The sequence below is a fragment of the Platichthys flesus genome, chromosome 12, assembly GCF_949316205.1.
Source record: "Platichthys flesus chromosome 12, fPlaFle2.1, whole genome shotgun sequence".
Taxonomy (NCBI): domain Eukaryota; kingdom Metazoa; phylum Chordata; class Actinopteri; order Pleuronectiformes; family Pleuronectidae; genus Platichthys; species Platichthys flesus.
Window position 1 is genome coordinate 16,929,970 of NC_084956.1, and position 19,250 is coordinate 16,949,219.

At 40.5% G+C, this 19,250-nt stretch overlaps 1 protein-coding gene across 1 annotated transcript in view; it reads right to left on the reverse strand.

Moving 5' to 3' along the window:
• wdr11 (WD repeat domain 11) overlaps positions 1-19,250 on the reverse strand; it is a 53,240-nt gene that overhangs the window by 11,782 nt on the left and 22,208 nt on the right. Inside the window, exons 11-20 of the mRNA XM_062401057.1 lie at positions 18,247-18,331; positions 13,900-14,006; positions 10,311-10,386; positions 8,700-8,808; positions 7,862-7,983; positions 7,319-7,466; positions 4,191-4,297; positions 3,484-3,598; positions 2,214-2,385; positions 1,388-1,496 (exon numbers count right to left, since the gene is read on the reverse strand). Of these exons, the coding sequence (XP_062257041.1) occupies positions 1,388-1,496; positions 2,214-2,385; positions 3,484-3,598; positions 4,191-4,297; positions 7,319-7,466; positions 7,862-7,983; positions 8,700-8,808; positions 10,311-10,386; positions 13,900-14,006; positions 18,247-18,331 (1,150 nt within the window). The remainder of the gene's footprint in view (positions 1-1,387; positions 1,497-2,213; positions 2,386-3,483; positions 3,599-4,190; positions 4,298-7,318; positions 7,467-7,861; positions 7,984-8,699; positions 8,809-10,310; positions 10,387-13,899; positions 14,007-18,246; positions 18,332-19,250) is intronic.

A 19,250-nucleotide genomic window follows, 5' to 3' on the forward strand; every position in this document is an offset into this window, starting at 1 on the left:
ATCTTATTGTTTTTGTGCCCCTCTGAGTAAAGTCAGGGGAAGATTGCTGATTACTGCTCATCAGCCTGATCTCATTTATGCATCGGTATTAAAAATACGTACCCTTGCTTGCTCTGTCTCCAGATAATTTTGAGATTTCTCCCAAACTGCATGAGACACAGAGAGCCTGGCTGTTTGTTATGACTGTGCACCTCATTAGTAATATGAAAGCCAACCTACACACAGTGAACTGCTGTTTTAAGGAAAAGACATTCAGGTCTGACCTGTGTGAAGATGCATGGCCTGGCTCTACTTAGAGACTTAAACTCCTAATAACTGATAACTGAACAAAAATACTTCTTAAAATGGTGGTATGAGAAAAAATATCTATGCAAATCATACTACTTGATGATTGAAATGAATTATTTCACAATTAAGTTTCTGTTTCATGTATTACTAGAAATAACTGACTCAAAACTTTAGACTATTCCTGCTCACAACTCTAAAATGAGCTAAAATTAGCGTAAAAAGTGAATGTATTGAACTAGGATGGCACTACCAACTTTTGACCATGATCCCATATCTGCTAAATCTGGGACTAATATGTTTTTAATACAAAAGGACTATTTCCCCTAAAACAGCTCTACATAAAGCTAACGATTTAGATATGTTCAGGTGCCTTGCATGACATACTGTTGAGGCCCGCCTGTAACTGTTGCAGAAAAGTTAAAAATAAATCATCAATACACAGTCTGTAAGTTTAAATGCAGTTTAACCTATAGCAGCTCTGCTCAGCCTCTAATGCATGCTGTTTCGATATCAATTATTGAAACTACTAGCCTCTATCAAGGAGCTGCTCTGCGAACTTGATTTAGCTTCCGGGATAAGTACCAGTTGGGTTTGTATTTTACAGCCGGTGGACACAACTGAGGATTAGACTTGATTAGACTTTACATCGCAGAGACAATTCATTTAAAAATGCAATGATCAGCCTTGATACTGATCTTGCAGACTGTCACAGGGCATCTCCAGCAATAAATAGTCTGTGAACAGCCCAATGTTTTATTTTTCAATAAGCTTGCTTACGGTTTGTGTCCATATATTGTTATTTCAAGCAAAGTGTGATTGTCAATGATATCAACAAACCACCACTGCAACGTATGATATCTGTATCATCACCCCTTATCCTTTGAATTTTTTCTTGAAAATTGTTTTACCAGCATAGGCAAAAATACTCCATTTGGATAATCTTGTAAATGCTGGCACTGAGAGCCATAAACTGAAACAAGCACTTCTGTCATTGCGTTGGTAGACTACACAGCAAAAAAAAAGAGCTTAAATCTGTTGTTGTTGGGGAAAAATAAATATATACCAGCAATTTTCAACATGTCAGAGAGTTGAGACCTACACTTGAGTGATATCCATGGTGAAGGTTCCTGACCACGGCTGCAGGAGAAGGAATGCCTTGAGGGTGAGAGCGGCTCTGGGAACGAGCAGGTAAGGACACCACACTGGATCTGAACATGTTCCCCACAAACCAAGACACAGAATGTTAAGCTGTTAATAGCCATCATCACAAAGAGTACTATCATGGGACATTATGGAACTGAAAAAGCAAATATGTTCTCTCGACATACGAATCTTCTATTTCTCGTCTCCTTTTCACCTTTCTAAGTATTTTTAGGACGAACTCCAGAGGATGCTGACACAATTAGGTCTGGACCTTCTCTGGAGTTTGCCTGTAACACGTTCACAGTGCAGCGGGAGATGCTCCAATCAGTGGCGTTCATAAGGACGCAGGAATGGTGCAGCAGTCATAGGCCGGATGTCTCGTATAAATTCTGCGGCGGTGAGCACGTTATCGCCTACAAAACATCGACACCGGCGTCAGCTCTCATCACTAAAAATTCTCCTGACATCTTCATCTGTGTGGCTTTTTCATCCTGAGATATTTATATTATTTTTGTGTGTTGGGAACGCTGTCAACAGTGAGTGAGTGGCTGTCACTAACTTGCTGTAAATCCTGCTGAGAAACTTCTGCTGTCTTCTCACATCGTCTCATTACGTTTATTGGCCAGCCCCCTAATAAAAACTGTGAGGAAAGTCCAGAGCCTCTCACTTGGAGATTTACCTTCTCACATACAGCCTCTCTGGATGTCATGGGGTTACCTGGAATTCATTGGATGTGTGAAAGCAGCTAATGCAATATTTATTTCCTTCAATCCCTGGCTCACCTGTCAGGTCTTGTTCATCCATTCTGTAGCTGGCGGACTTCATGGCCATCTCCAGCACTCGGATGCAGCCATCGTCGGAGGCCAGCACAACCTTATCTGACGTGCACCAGTCGATGTCTAAGATGCGGTAGTTCACGTTGCGACCGATGCGCGTGCTGCTGACCATTTGAACCTGTAAGAGAGAGGGGTTGAGGAAGTTCAACTCAAACTGTCACCTTGAGGCTTCCGTTTACAGCATCTGCAGGAGTCCAGGGAGTTGGTAGGAAATGAAAAAAGCCAAGGGGAGAAAGACACAATATGGGATGATTTTGGGGTTCAATAAAAGCCTAATGGATTAACAACAAAGGATGGGAAAAATGTAGTGCTATGGTAAAATTAATAACATTGTGTAGAGCAGGATAAGGAAGAGAGGAGTCAGTGGTAAAACTTTTCTAAAACCTCCCTCTCTGGCATTTTATGCGAATGTATGGGAGTCAGCCTAACCCGGCTGTCAGCAGAGCACTGAAGCATTTCAGAAATCTTTTCCTGCTCCTCCTCTCATTCTCTCTTTCTCTTCCACCTCTCTCTCTCTCTCTCCCGCTCAATAGCTGATGCTCGTTTCCCTCTGCAGCTTGATCCATCTGTTGTCTGGCTTTTACGACTCGGGACCGAAAACTGTGTCTTATCTAGGCTCCTCTTAAGAAAAGCGCATCACCTCCATCCGGAAAATAGTGCTCCGTTGGGACCATCTCCCTCCCCCTGCACCACTTAATACACCAGAGCATTGTTCTGTGTCCACATTCATCTGTTCTTCCTTTTTACAACACTCATTGCTGCTGGGTAAGCTAACAAATATAACGGTCTGGATAAAAACGATTAAAAAAAAGAGAAAAGTCCAGTCTTGGCATTAGACTTAACTGATAAACTGCAGTGCAAACTAGCCAGAGGGATCCTTAGATGAGTTGAAATGAAGACTGCACAGAGGGAGGACTTTCTATATGACTTCTGTTAAACAAAGTTAAAGAGAGCAAGGGTGCACCACGCTCACAGAAATGAGGACCATCCATCCTTTTACGGTTTAACTTATATATGTCAGCAGAGACATTTTAAGACTTGTGTATATGAACCTTTACTGGTTGATGTATAAAGGGACTTTACAGTGCATTCAAACTGTATTCAGACCACTTCACAATTTTCCCCTACATATTATTTAGTTGCAGGCTTTTTGCTCAAATAAAAAAAAAAACCACAATTTTATGTCACCGGCAGGAGCTGGTGTATGTAGCCTCACCTCTTTGGTGTCCCAGACCTCTGCTCCATCTGTGTACATGACCAACAACTTCTGGTTGCCCTTCCCCGGTGCAAAGCGAATCTTCTTCACCCAGCCACGGTGTGTCGGGATCCCCCTGAAAGCATTGGTCATTTTGAGATTGATTTATTTTATCTCCCTGCACCAGACCATGAAAGAACCATCAGGGACTGCAGAGCGCTCAGCCAGGAATGGCTCAGGATCAGAAGGGCCGATCCCAACTGGGACCAAAGATGTAAGGGACACACACCCAGGTCTGATCAGCCTGCTCTGGGCGTGAGGGAGTCATGTGATGATATGTGCCTAACATCAACTGGTGGTCGCTAACATTTGCTGGTGTTTGGCAACTTATTAAACTAGTGCGAGAGACGTTTCAAACACACATGAGTTATTCACCAACTTGTCCTGTGTGTTGAAATGAAATGTCAAAATTCACAGAACGTACTGCAATGTCGCTTTTTTTATATCAAAACCATTATATGATATATCTGGTCTTTACATTATAATATTTAATAGATTACAGGCTGTCTGAATATGTCAAACCTATTCTTCTTCTACACTACTCTAAAGTTAAACATTAACATGCTTACCTTGATAATCAATCCATTGACATTCTGTACAGGAAAATGTTATGTTGCACATTTTATTATTAAACCGTGACCCATTATACAGTAAAGTGTAGTTGTCACCTGGACAAACGAGCTTTGAGGTCCCAGAAGTTGAGATTACCGTCCACATCTCCAAGCACCAAGGTGTCACCTTTCCAGGCAATGCAGGCGATACTGCCCATACTTCCCTGCAGGACAGGAAGAGGAAGAATTTTTTTTTTTAAAGAACAAAGGAGGGAGGAGAATCGTATACTGCACAAAGATTCAAGAATCTAAAAACACTGACATGAACCTAAACAGTTTTTAGAGCAAGTCTTAATTCTAAAGGTTCAGTCTGTAGAATTTTGTGATATTAGGTGGTGAAGTTATATGTTGCAGTCTGAACTAGTGTTAAAAAGTCTGCCGGCATCTTTATAGAGGAGCTGCTCCAGATGTAAAGGTAAAGTATTTAAATATAAAAGGGCCCATTCTGCTGGGTGATGACCGAAAGGACGAGATCGCGGGTACAAGCGGCCGAGATGAGTTTTCTCAGAAGGGTGGCTGGCGTCTCCCTTAGGGATAGGGTGAGAAGCTCAGCCATCCGTGAGGAACTCGGATTAGAGCCGCTGCTCCTTTACTTAGAAAGGAGTCAGCTGAGGTGGTTCGGGCATCTGGTAAGGATGCCCACTGGGCGCCTTCCTTGGGAGGTGTTTCAGGCACGTCCAGTGGGGAGGAGACCTCGGGGAAGACCCAGGACTAGGTGGAGAGATTATATCTCAACACTGGCCTGGGAACGCCTCGGGATCCCCCCGTCAGGGTTGGTCAATGTGGCACGGGAAAGGGAAGTCTGGGGCCCCCTGCTTGAGCTGCTCCCCCCGCGACCCGACCCCGGATAAGCGGACGAAAATGAGATGATGAGAGGGCCCATTCTAGGGTAAGAAAACACTTCATACAATTTAGATGATTGATTGGATATGGATTTCTCTATATTCAATTTCAGCCAATAAATCCATTACACCTATATCTTGGACCTTTAAGCATCATGCCTGAATCTGTGAGGATTACTCTAAACGAGGTGCACTAGTGAGTGACTGTAGTGGACTCATTGAAGTAACGAGAAAACCATTGTCTAAAAAAGCCAACTGAAGTTAATGATCATCTTCTACATGATTTAATAGTTAAAGGCTTGAGGAAAAAAATACAAGACAAATTGGTGTAATCCCGACAGCATGACACCTCCTTTAATCCTCGACTGTAAACATCGTCCCATTCCCCAGTAGGGGAGTCTAGATATCCCAATATTGACAATAACTTTTAAAATTGTTATTATCATATTTCAAATGATTGATATTGTTGTATTATAAAATATTATAGTGTGAATCAATGAAGCACATTCAAAATAGTTTTTGTTGTTATTATTTTCCAAACTTTCTGTAAGAATAATGATTATATTGTTGGCATGATAATCTTCTCGTGAAAATCAGATATCTTGACAGCTGTACTCCGTAAGACTCCATGTTATAGTGTGATTGAAAACTGGAAAATAAATGAAAATATCTTCAACAGTCGAGTCGTAAACAAGCTCGACGTCTGAGTTTAATTAGGCCACTGCGACAAAACAGAACGCTGGTGTGAAGACACCATGTGTCAGATCCCCTTCAGCGTGAACACAGGACAAAACTTTTTAGGCTAGTTTCTTTTACTTTCCTGACAGAGATATGAAGATCCTTTATCATCCTGAATGGATTGTAAAAGCTTTGGGGTATGCAAATCTTTGAGTTATGAATCTGCAGCCGTCAAGGAGATAAGGCTTTGAAATCCCCAGGTAAACCTCCAGTGTCGGCCTGTGTGGGGGGAATGTACGCAGGTGGAGAGCGGGAAGAAAGAGAGTGCGCTTTACGGCTCTATACGCTGCACAGATATTGACTTGAGAAAGGATATACTGTATTGGCCCTCCTTAAGAAATACTGTATGGGGCTAGATTACTTTTACAATCTTGAATTGTGACAAAAAGAAATAAAAGTTAGTGATAAGGTATAAAAAAAAAAAAATGCAACAATCAACAACAAATAACAGATGGTTCCTCCTACTCTATAGCATGACTCACCCTGACACAATTACAAGTCACAATGAGATAATGAGTCTAAAAATGTTCCTGAAGCCAAAACCTTCATAAAAGGCTTTGCCTAAAAGAGCTGTAATACTGTATTTAAATCTTTGCTAGTAGTGACACATTGACTTCTTATGTAATGAAATGCCGATAAAACATCCAGTTGCCACTTTTCTCTCACAGCAAATTAAGAACTTGCATAGCATCAGATGCTTTTCAAGTAAATACAGTGAAAGTTTCTCTCTCCCCGAGTCTGAGTCACGATCTGAACTCGTACAGAAAACATGCAGTATCTGGGACAAACTGAAGAAACACTCCACATCTCACATCTTCAGTTGGCCGCTTGTTCTCTTGAAAAAAAAGGGGAAAAAGTTTGATCTGCCAAAAACATAAAGACTTAAGCTGAACCTTCACCTTGATTCCATGCAGTTTATTACTGCAAATGAAGTTGGCTACTTTTTGAAGCCAGCATCTGTATCATCCCCCACACAAGCCTCACAAAAAAAACTGAAGGACACAGGATGCAGGGGGGGAGTGATGGCTTTTACTTGATAGAGGAGGAAACTGCAGAAGTTGGCTTACAACCAGGAAGTAGTTTTTCTTTTGAGCTCGAAAAAAGGAGTATAATTTCTGACATAATGCAGATGCTTGATCACAAAAGCAGCAACGAAATTAATGTGAAAGACTTATTTTCATTCTCTTTGAGTAAAAGAAAGCATTGTGCATACTGAAAAAAGATGATGACAATGCCAGAGGGATACAAGAAGACAAACGGAAGAAAAGATGACAGATTAAGGAAGAAAACATAGGATTTATTAGTTAAAAAAAATGTGATGGATGTGGTGGGGATTTTCTTTTGAAAAAAAATGACAGCGTATTTTAAAATATTGAGAGAAAGTATTGATTAATATATTAGACAGATAACAGACTGATACAAAGAGGAGAGGAGAGGAAAAAGTCATGAGAGGAGACAGATTCAGATCTTATGTGCAGAAAGGGTTTAACCAAATATTAAACTGAATGGAGACACAGAGATATAAAGCATGTCGGAAAAGCCTTGTTCAAGGATCACTGACATAAAAGGAGAGACATAAAACAGACACATAGTCTCTAGACTCACGTCAGGGGGAATTCGTGCACCATCTTTTACTGTGTTGCCCTCTACGGTGATGTGGTAGACCTGCCCGTCTGTGTCAGTGAATACAAAATGCTCTCTGGCTGAGATGGCTTGGCTGGTCTCCGACTTGCTCTCTGCATCCTGTAGGAGACTGTAGCCGGGAAATCACACAAACAGACAATTTTCTCAGATAAGCACAACATGTCAGTGTGAGATATTTTGACATCTTGATATTTTTGCCCTAGGGAATTTCTTTCCAAACAGGGGTAGTTTAACCACAGAGAGGGCTGTGCAGTGTCCAGACTATGGTGCATGGAGAATAGAGAGCGGCTCAATTAACATCATGTAAAACATAATCACACAGTCTATAGAGTTTGTGATTCATGTGAAAACTAGTTGATTGATTTTAATTCCACCTTTGCCACGACTAGTTATACCGCATAAATGTGTATAAGAGTGTTCATCTAAGCAGCATAGCACTCTATGACATATAAAAGCTTTCTAACACAACAAAACCAAATTCTTCAGCGATATTATGATGCTGACCTGATGACTGAGGATTCAACGGTACTCTGCTCAGCGTCTGACACCGTCTGGCGAGCCATGGCCTCCCTCGCTGCCATTTGCTTCTTCTTTAGACTCTTCAGATTATGCGACGGGGACCATTCCTGTTTATACACACAGGTTACAGTTACAGCGACAAACCCAGACAAAGACCCCGACACAATCAAATTTGCTGACAAAACAACAAACCCTGAGAGAGACAGGAAGGATGAAAAGGAAGTGATTTGCATTTACATTAGATGCTTACATAAATGAGACCAAGACACACAAGAGAGCTTATTTCCCCAATCCATGCTGTCTTCCTAACTGCCGGAGCACTGGGGGTGTAGTCGGGTTAACTCAAGGTTATAATCAATATGGAAATGAGACAGCAATATGGGTCTGGGGGAGGCCGGCATGTATTATTAAGGTAACTGGGCATTTTTATTTGCACTGTGGAGGCTTTTACAGCCCCACTGCGAAGTTTCCCCAGCATAACTCTTTTTTTATGAGTATTTCTTCCGGCCTAATGAAACCTCGGTTCTTTGCTGAGGTTAGTGAAATTTGCAGACTAATCTTTCAAATTGGCCACACAAACACAAACAGGGAAAGGGGTCTAAACATATGGGAGACTATTACCAACAGGAAAGAGACAACACGATTAACATTGTGCTTTGTTAAAGTGATTATGTAACTGAAAACATTGCAGATGTGCAACTGGGAATTACATTTCATTAACCTGAGCACTTTCCGAGAAAGATCTAAATTTCTCGATATAAGCACCTCTGAATGAAAGATTGTTAAAGATCTAGGTTTTATGGGTATGTAGTTTCATCTTTACCAGAGCAGTGACAGTGGGGAAGTTCTTAGCCATCTCCCGCAGAAGTGTTCCTGTCCTGGTGTCCCAAAGCTCCAGGGGTTTGTCTCTGAAGACCACCACCAGATACTGTCTGAGGACGGATATCACAACACACACACATTGAGTCTCAAAAACATAAACTGTGCACAACCCCGCAATAAGGCTTCTTGTGCTAGTAACAAAATTGGTCGCCATTTATCTTGGATGTCTAAACGTTGGATGCGAAGCTGCTACTTCGTCAGCAAAGTGTCAGATTACCAGGATTGCAAGTGACAGAATGAGTTCATGTTTACCTGCTCAGGTATTTTTGCTTATCATGCTTTTTTTTGTTTGACTGTCTCTTTCATATTGTAGTATTTGTTAGACGCACTTATTGTAGTCAAAGAGCAAGAAGAAGAAAAACGTTCTCTAGCACGAATACTACATTCCGACTTGTGACATGAACTTCAGTGTGTAAACACTTGTTACCCTCTTGCTCCCTGTAACTATAAGCCCTTAATTAATTATAAGGTGGGATCTTCGGCAAAATGCCTCGTTAAAATAAAATGGTAATAAGATGAAAACAAAGATGATGCACTGCCCAGTATCTACAAAGTTCGTTATCTCCTATTAGCTTGTGATGTGCTTTTAAGATATTTGTGCACCTCATCATACACTTTAATATTGCCATCAGACTATTTCCCTAATGCATTAGTCATTTGTAATTTTTCAGAAATCTGTTTGTGATATGTAAATATGTAATTTGCATGGCCATGCAAATTACTCTAAGGTATTTATTAGATAAATATCTTAGAGTATTGAAATCAACCATTTTTAATTCAATGCCTCCAGAGAATTTTTTTTATCTTTAACAAAAGTAAAACAGCAAAAAACTTCATGTGCCAGTTTTCACCTGTTCTAGGAAGAATATTTAAAGGTGACACTTTCCAATTTGATACATTATAAGCTTAATCATATCCTAACTATACATCAACAAATACAAGAACCAAGATAGTGTAGCATTTTTTATATATGTTGCCCTTGAAAAGAAAGTAGAGTTCCAACTCATCAAGATCAACCGAGCACAAATGACAGAGAATATTTATCTGATAACCTTGCCTATAGTTTCATTTCTCAAAAGGTGTGTGATGACTGTAAATGCAGACAAGCTCTTTTATTTTTTTGAAAAGCACCAAAACGATTGAATTAAATAGTCACCATCAGGAACACGTGCAACATGAATATGAATGAAGAGATGAAGGTTTTAGGGGACATTCAGATACAACAACTGGAATGAAAGATATGTGAGTTTCTTTCGGCAGAATACCATTAGCATTTCAGTCAAACAATAAAGAAAGAAAAGTAGGTTCCCTTCAACCATAATAAATATTTAATTAAATATTCACAAATGGATATACACGGGAGTGAGACAAAGGTGAGATGGCCCCAGGCAGTAAGGTGAAGGGCGCTGTGTGGGGGTTAATATTTCATATTGTATGTGGAAATACAGTTGGCGAACAGTGTGTGTGTTTCTCAGGTAAAATCATTAGAGACTGTGTGAAGTTGTTGGTATCTGTTTTGTTGGTGGTGGTGTTGGAGGGGGGGGTAACTTACTTGAGGTGGGACACTTTAATCATCTCGATGGGTGGCTCATCATTTCCTCGCTCACCTCTGAATGCAAAGCACCTGCCTGGAAAACACAGCAGCCACGGAGAGGGAGAGAGTAAGTGACAAACAGGAGGTGATGATGGAACACAGATGACAGTATCTCTCTTCACACCTCTGAAAAGACAGATTCATCTCATTTCACTTTAGCTCGGCTGCGCCCTGATTTCATCTCTCTTGCCGAAGTAGGGGGGAGAGCAAACTTCAGATGACTTATTCTCACCATTCACCAGACGTTATGCAGAGTGTCAAGGTGCCCCTTTAAACAAAACAAGAATGCCCTTCAGGTGTATGGTATCGTGTTTGCCCAAGAATGTGCTGATCGGATTTTCTGGAAGACATTCTGGGAGGTGGCCTGTTTGAAACGTCCGAGCTACGGAGCAGCCTGTGGTGGTTTGAGCAAGAGGGGTGAACTCCAACAGGTGTGTTGAGACGGACGTGTACCTGGATGGAATTAAATAGCTGAGCATATGGTGTAGGGACAACTTAGGGGACGTGTGGCTCACTAGAGACTAATGCAGCCGTCTCCTCCATTTCCTCTAGCAGTTTGCACAGTAACACACAGTGGGAGGGGTCGTATGTACTGATTACCAAGTGTCAAGTATTGTTTCTAACACAAACTCACACATACAACCCAAGGTCTGAAATACAATTCATGGTAAAGCAAAATGCATCAGTAAAGACGAGAGGAAAAAATGTCTTTGGTCGCGTAATGCGAAGGGAAGAGGCTTTGTTTGCTAATTAACACAGTAATGTCTGAACTGTCATGCTCTTCACCTTCTGTGGATGATTATTAGATAAATACCTTAGAGTATTGAGCTGATGACACCAGCTATGGATTTGCATGTATAAATAGTGGGTAATTATCTTTTGTGCACATGATACATATTTAAACATGCAGGAGGCTGTGCAAACTGGATATACTGCCATTGTCTCAACACCAACAGTTCAGCACCCAAAAATAGTTTCCCAGATAACTAATATGTCCATTCAGACAGCTGCTATATTGGCTGCCCAGACCAGACCTGCCCAGCATTGAGTAAGTTGAGCGAGGAAAATTATTATCATCCTCGAGTCTCAAATCTTATCAGAAAAATGCTCAAGTTGTAATGTAATGGATTTTTTCAGCTGAAGTACAAAACCTTTTATAGCAAAACACACTTTTGTTTGTTTTATTTAAGGACATAAATATGCAAAGATATGCTCACTTTGCCTGAATAGATTCTGCAAACAAGCCTGATGCTCGAGAAACAGAACAAAACTGTGAAAATCTGCCTGCAGTCTTCCTGAATGTGGTCCATTAAATCAATGTGTGTTTTTATAGCATTTAAAAATTAGGATTCAATACATTAACATTAACATTACATATCGGATAAGGTAAGAATACATCTGTAACTCAAATAAGCAGACAAAAAAGCCAACTGATTCCATATGTTAAGGTTCAGCATTATATGCGTGTTAAATATAACACGCATATGTTAGATAAATTCCCAAAATCATTTCTTCCTGAAGTATAAATTGAAAATATGACATCTTTGAGTAGTTGAAAATTCAGTATTGACAAAACGCAGCAAGCCGTTTCCCTCTGCTTTCCTTTTCATTTTGTTTCTGCACCAGACGAAAGACCTTTCAGACCTCCTGCATCTCTGCACTGAACACAGACAGATTAAAAAATATTGATATTTTCATGTGAGCCATGACATCTAAATCCATAAAGCCTATTTCCACGAGCAGCAGCTGCATTCCAAGTCAAGGACACCTGAGTGCAGAGGTTCTTAAGCTTTACTAGTCACAAACCCCCCAGGATAATCACATTGGGGCTTCTGAACCTCTCCCCACTACTCGCATGCAAACACATTGATCACCAATCAATGTCTGCACCTCCTTTATCACATATAGCATTAGATGCACTGAATGCTGGAAAGTGGTTTAATGATTTTTGGTGTCTGAATATTTTTGGCATATGATTGCCCTAAGCAACACAGCTAACCAAGTGGGTGTTTGTGTTGTGAAGTGGTGAAATGAGTCTGGATACATTAGGGGGCGATAGCGTAAAGTGCAGGGCAAATTGATAGATGGACAGAGAACAAGTAGTTTCTTAGCCTGCTTGTTTTCATCATTGTAAATAGATCTTTCAGCCCTCCTTTCCCTCCATTGTAGCGATCAATCTACAGACAAAAGGGAAACGACAGGGACGTGAAGGGACCGTCAATGTGAGGGAGCGAGAGGGTGGAGGTGTAAGCCAGAGACAGAGATGAAAACCATAAACAGCTGTTCCTGTGCATCTCCTTCACTGACTTTGAGTGATTGTTCAGAATGCTCTGATAAATTAATGTTAAGAAATAAAGACTAAAGTTGAATTTCTGATGACAGCTGTTTTGTTTATTTGTAACAGCTAGCATCTGCGTTTTGTTGAATGTGCTATGGGCACTGCAGTTCCATGAATTTTCCCTCTCTGCAACCATGCTGTGTTCTTTAGCCTCCTGACTATATCTGCTTTGATAAACATGAAAAGCATGATCAGGAGTTTTTATTTGTCCGGCGACCCCTGGAATCTATTAACCTCAGGTTGAAAAATACCATCCTTGAGGATTTCAATCACTTTATGAACTTATGAGGAAAAACAATTAAGTACGTCTGTGCTGGAAAGTGTATGGGCCTATAACCAAAGCTATTGGTGTGGACTGTTAACTTTGACGACTCCCGTGCTTAGGAGAGACTCATTAAAGAAGTGACTTACCCCTGACGTGGGCCTGATTGAATTGGGGATAAAGGCTTTGCCACCGATTCATTACTCTGACCATATTTTCTATTGTTTCCATGCAAAATTCTCAAACCGCCCATTAAAGTGAAACATTTTGCAAAATGATACAAGCTCATCAATTATTTATATCCAATATCGCATCCAACTGATCACATTAAAGTTACTTTCCAACTTTTTGCACAGAAAACATAGCACTGTATATTTTCAAGCCCTTGGGGAGGCAGAAAGGCTTTACTGCTTGTGCAGTAATTCTATAGACCCATCAAGGAGCTCAGGCAAGGTATAAGTCGCTCTGCGGGAACTCATGATAGGATCTCATTTTCGGAGCTGGCCTCCCTTGGTGATACCCTAACACTGTTTGGTTCCGACCGTAATTTTTTCGAGGAGAGTGTAAGTTCTTCCTGGGGGTGAACAAAATCAGCCCCTGTTTTCTAGAGATCCCACTTTATATACGTCCCCTTTGCTTGTTTACACTGAACCAATTAAACAGGCATATCAACGCCCCATGTGCGATTTTAGATAACATGCAGAGTTCTGAAATCAGAGGTGTGAGAGAGAGAGAGAGAGAGAGAGAGAGAGAGAGAGAGAGAGAGAGAGAGAGAGAGAGAGAGAGAGAGAGAGAGAGAGAGAGAGAAGAGAAAGAGAGAGAGATGTATTCTCTTTGTTGGTGTAGAGCTGTGAGCATAACAACAATATCAAGAACCATGACCAATATAAAAGTGATAGTTGTTACCCTCAGGCGTGTGTGTGTGTGTGTGTGTGTGTGTCTCTCACCAGTAAGCAGGTCGACATGCTGCAGCTCGTTTCGCACAAGGCCCATGTTGTTGGGGGAAGAAGTGGCGTAGGATAGGAAACTGGTAAGACTCACCCATTCAATCCCCCTGCGGAATAAGCACACACTCAGGTTTTATTTACATGAATAATATTGCTATTCCAAACATGCTGTGTATTTGTGAAATATTCTTTCCGCACATTCTGACAAGGTATTACTTCTAATTTAGAGTGTGATATTACAATTTTTCTAGAGGTGGGCACAGCTCAGGGAGCACACACACACACACACACACACACACACACCAACACTAATGAGATGGTAAATAGCCACATGATTAATTAGTCAATTTCCCCACTAAATGTAAATGAAATGCTAAGTAGCCAGGCCTCCTTTGGCATGACTGTGATCGGGCGAGGGCTGCTGGACTCATTTCCATAAGCACCTCTGCTCTTCCCAACGCACAAAACACACAGCTTTGAACTTGATGCTGAGCATCACAGCAGCGGACATAACAGCGGCGCTCTACAGAGACGGCCCTGAGCTGATGGCACCGCTTTGATATGAATGTCTGAGTGGGTTTGTCATGTTATTCATTTATTTTCCATTTTTGTGTCCTTTCCGTGCTCTCCTGATATTAGAAGACATTAGTGGTTAAAATCTACCAGAGCAGAGTGCAACACCTAGCAAATAAACAATGGGTAAATGCTTGCATGTGCAAAATACTATACGCCACATGTGTGCCACAGGATACAAGAGCATTCAGTGAGAGATGACAAGCAGATGAGAAGCATCTGAGAAGCAGTTCAGCATCACGACTGTAGTTCAAATCCTGAGAGAGATTCGCTGCCTAGTCATTCCCTTATAATGGACACATACACAGCTACAGACATTTCAAGTAAATTGTGCTTGTGTTCCATAGCTCATTAAAGTAAGTTCATCCATGGATACCAACTGCCCTCATTAAAGAAAGCATGGCTCTGCTCAAACAAATCGCGTTTGCTCCCGATCAATCTCTTCACGGCATTAATGATTCAATCTCGAGCTTGATTAATCCTGGTGAAGTAGTTCTACTCCACATTAGGGAGAATACTAACTAATCTAGTGGCAGAAACTTGGACTATGGGCAGAGAAGGTCTCTGGTTCGACTCCACGGGGAGACAACAAAAGACGAACCTGGATTGATCTGTCCAAAAATCCGTACATGGTCGCTCACTGCTCTGTGAGTCCTGCACCAGATGGGTCAAAAGCAGAGATTAAATTTCCCTACCTGCATGAGTGTGCCTTTGCATGTCTCTGCTTGCGTTTGAGACTAATAAATGCATCTTAATCTGCATCATCTTAATCACGCGCAGCCCTGCTCATTGTTGATGCTGGGCTGTTGCATTTTGGGGCTCAGCATTCCGACTTCATCTCCTTTCAGCGTGGTTCGCCACTCGCACCATGATAAACCAGTTCATAGAGCAGAAACACAGCAGGACATAAGAGTTTAATATCAAACAAAACCTCCCTGAAACAAAGCCAGATTTAGGTAAAATACGTAACTACTTTCTAGGTTTGGTCTTCACCAGGACATCTTTGTCTCGCATATCTCATGAACTATTCATCTTCTTAGAATCACAGTTGGCATGTGTATCGCTAAGGGCCCAAGGAAGTGCAGTGTTGAATTCGGAATGTAATATTGATAAACTGAGCATAAACAGGCAAACAGTCCCATGTGGTCGGTGTGGACAGCTGTCGAGGGTTGAACATCGAGGATGCTGATCTCCAGCAACAACATTCATAGAATCACTTGCGTTGTATCCATCTGAATTACAGAGCTTTTTAGATTGAAAAGTTGTGAGCTTCGGTTTGAACATTGTGTCGAGAACTCAACAGACTTCTGAAATCTTTCAAACTTGTACATAATTCCCACGTGAAAAGTAATAAAGCATATTCAGTTTCATTTTATGAAAATCAATGACTATAAAATCTTCATTGCAGATTTATAACTTCCCTAGACTGCTATAAAAAGCTCTTCACACAATGTTCATTACAAAGGCAATAAAAAGTTGACAGTATATTGTAGAACTATTAGAAAGGGACTCACCAATTAAAACATTTATAGTTCTGAACCAGCTCCAGATAATTAGGCCACGCTAACAGTCCATTCCAAACAGGCAGGTTTAGAACGGGCAATGTACTAGTTGTAACCAAACTTCAAAAGCTAGAACTCTGCAACTTGACTTGTTTTTATTGCTTCGGCCAGCTTGTTATGAGTAAATATGCAACCACAATCATAAAAGTACTGAAAACCACATTAATCTGGAATAATTGAGTTATTCAGGATTAAAAAAAAACAATCAAATTAAGTGACAACTTTTTAATAACTTTTCTCAGCATGAACATTGATGCAGCTAGTGAATTGTTTTGTCCCGGCTGGATTTCTCCACTAGCCCAGTGGTAACAACTCTTCTTTTGATCATAGAGAATGGAGTTATTGTTCATTCAGTCACAGTCCCTATTGCCAGCCCACATCAAGAGAAAAAATACTTAAAAATGAATAGGCATAAGAATAGAGTGTTTTTGCAGGACTGGCACAGAAGTATTCATGACCCATTAATATGCAGTATTGAGCAGAATCTCAACATTTTATCTTTATAAATAGCTTCGATCTGTATCAGGCAGAGTTCCAAACTAAAAAGCTCCTAATTTTGTTGGAGGTCTCATCATCGATTCCAAGAAATGTCATCAACAACTGTTCAATATTACTGATGTTGTTAGTTTTTCATTTTCCCTTTTCAAATGCTTGGTATTGAGGAGAAGGAGGAGTCTGTCTTATAATGAAGATTGCTTGTCCCTGAATGGCCCCTGTGATGTGTGATTGACAGGTTCATTAATTAGCCACTTGAGAGAATGGTGTAGTGTTCGGAGGTTAAGAGATCATTACAGGAGAAGCCTCAACACTCTGCCCAATTTTCAATGTATAAAAAAGTCAAGAAATTTGTTGTATGTGACAAATGACAATTAAAGTAATATTCAGCGTGCATTTCACAGTGTTATAAATAAAACTCTCCTCTCAGGCAATATTTGTACTTGTCATAGCATGAAAAACACAAGTGTAACTAATAAAATGACTGTGGTCCGCTGGGGTTTTCCATCGAGCCAGCATGCGTAATACGAGAGCACGGCATTAAAGTTTTCAACACCTGAGGTTGACAAGTCTAGCAGGTCTATACTGTGAGAAACGTGGATGCTGTCAAAATTGGGTTTGGTAAAAACAATGAGAGAGCGTGTTGTATTCCTTGTGTGAAAATCAGTGAAGGGCGATGTTCCTACTGAGATTCATTCCAAATTAATTGCGAAATGGCAGAGATGGTATGTTTTTTCCCCATTGTTGCTGGAATTGTCTTCAGCTCCCTACAGCCCAAACAGGATAAACAAAATGACTAAAATGGATAGCATGTGTAGAGTTTACTGGGCAAATACAACACCACACTGGCTGTACCCAAAACGTAACATCAGCAGTTTGTGTTGATACTGTATATAAAATTGGGCATCACAAATCTAAAACAACCTCCACTCCAAACACAATCTCTCAAACACACTGACACAAAGGTCGACACACACATATACACACAGTGCATTATGGGCCCTGTAATACAATTTATTGGGTTGTGGAGATAAATTGATTTGCAGTTTGAAAAGCCGGTCCCATTTTTCAAGTGCATCTCAGTTGTGTTCACCCACACTTCAGGAAACAAACTTACCTTTCAGTAAGTTGTTGGTATAAATGTATGAAACACGTAGTTTTTTTTCTTTTCTTTAAATATGCTTTGGTGTGATCACACAGGGTTTTTCTGAGAGCGTCACAAGACTTTCACTTGTCAACAAATACATTTTCAGTCTTTCTGATTTAATTTGCATATAAAAGCATTATACGTGTAGATAATATACCGTAGGCCATATATTTAACCACCATCTCTATATCTGTTTAAAGTACTTGTATTCTTGTATTGTTGTAGCTCTTGTATAATTATTCAAGTCAAAAGTACTGCACTCAGCTGAAGTACTCTAAGATATGCAGGTAAAACCTTTGTAAAGCAAGCCAGGGAATTACTTTTCGTTAACACAACAGTTGTCATGGTGGCACTCTACTTATGTGAGTGCCAATTGCCTCTACAAACTTTAATGAGCCTGAAAAAAAAGAGATCCGCCTTGAGCTGAGTGACTTGCCACACTCATCCAAAATGCTACAATGTCCTGTAACAAATATTGGTCCTTAAAAGCACCACGACTGAACACGCTTCACTGGTAAGATAACCACGTTCGGACGATGTAAAAGTTCTGCACAGAAACAAAAATCTTACCTGACTTCACAGGAGTGGACACTGAGTTCTTTGTGGAGAAGACCACTGGTCAGGTTATAGACCAGTACAGAACCGTTACTGGTGCCTGAGACGAAGAGGGATAGAGAGATAGAGAGCAGAGAATTAAGAATATGACAGAGAAGTTACAAAGAAAATACATGTTGTTATCCTAGCAGCATCTCGCCTCCAGTGGTCTCGCCTCCAGACAGACGACGCGTCAGTGTAACAACCGCATGTGTTCTCTGCAATACAGAAGGTGGGGATAGAGGCACTCCATCAATCTGTGACTCATCCAACTCACAGCCTTAGGACACTGTTCATCCACTGCTGGGAAGTAACACAGAAGCTCTACCTCCAACTCTAACCCCACCCGATTTAATACTGCATGTGTCCATTGACACGGATCAAAAGGTTTGACAATGTTGACAAATTGTTTATAATATACTTTGAGATTATTTATGAATAGCTCTCATGTGGACATTGTTTCCAACTATTAATTGATGTAAACGTTTTAACATTCGCAGGGAAAGCTGAGGTTTTTTAGCAAAGGCCTGGTTTAAATCCAGACTGAAACTCATACTAAGGAGCTCGTTTGATGTATTCAAATAAAAAAGTTAAGGATTTTGCATCTTCTGGGGATTTGTGATGTCACATTTTTGTTCCTCTACTAGACTATATAAGAGCCCATGTTTGAAGAATATGCAAAAGAAGCCCATATTTACACTTTCAGCACGGAACCATAGAAAACTAATCCTATTTAGTATAAGGACATTTCCGATTAGAAAATATTTTCTTATGCTTTTATATAATACAATTGTCAAGATTTACATTAATCGGAAAAACAAGCAGCTTAAAATAGCACAAAACAGCTTTGGTTGTAACTTAAGAAAGGGAGATGCAGTCATTAAAACTCAACTCAGGAGCATGGTGCACAAAACTCTGTAGCAGATGTGAAGGCAAATAAAACCAATTTTCATGATGTTGAGAAAGTGTTTAACTACGTT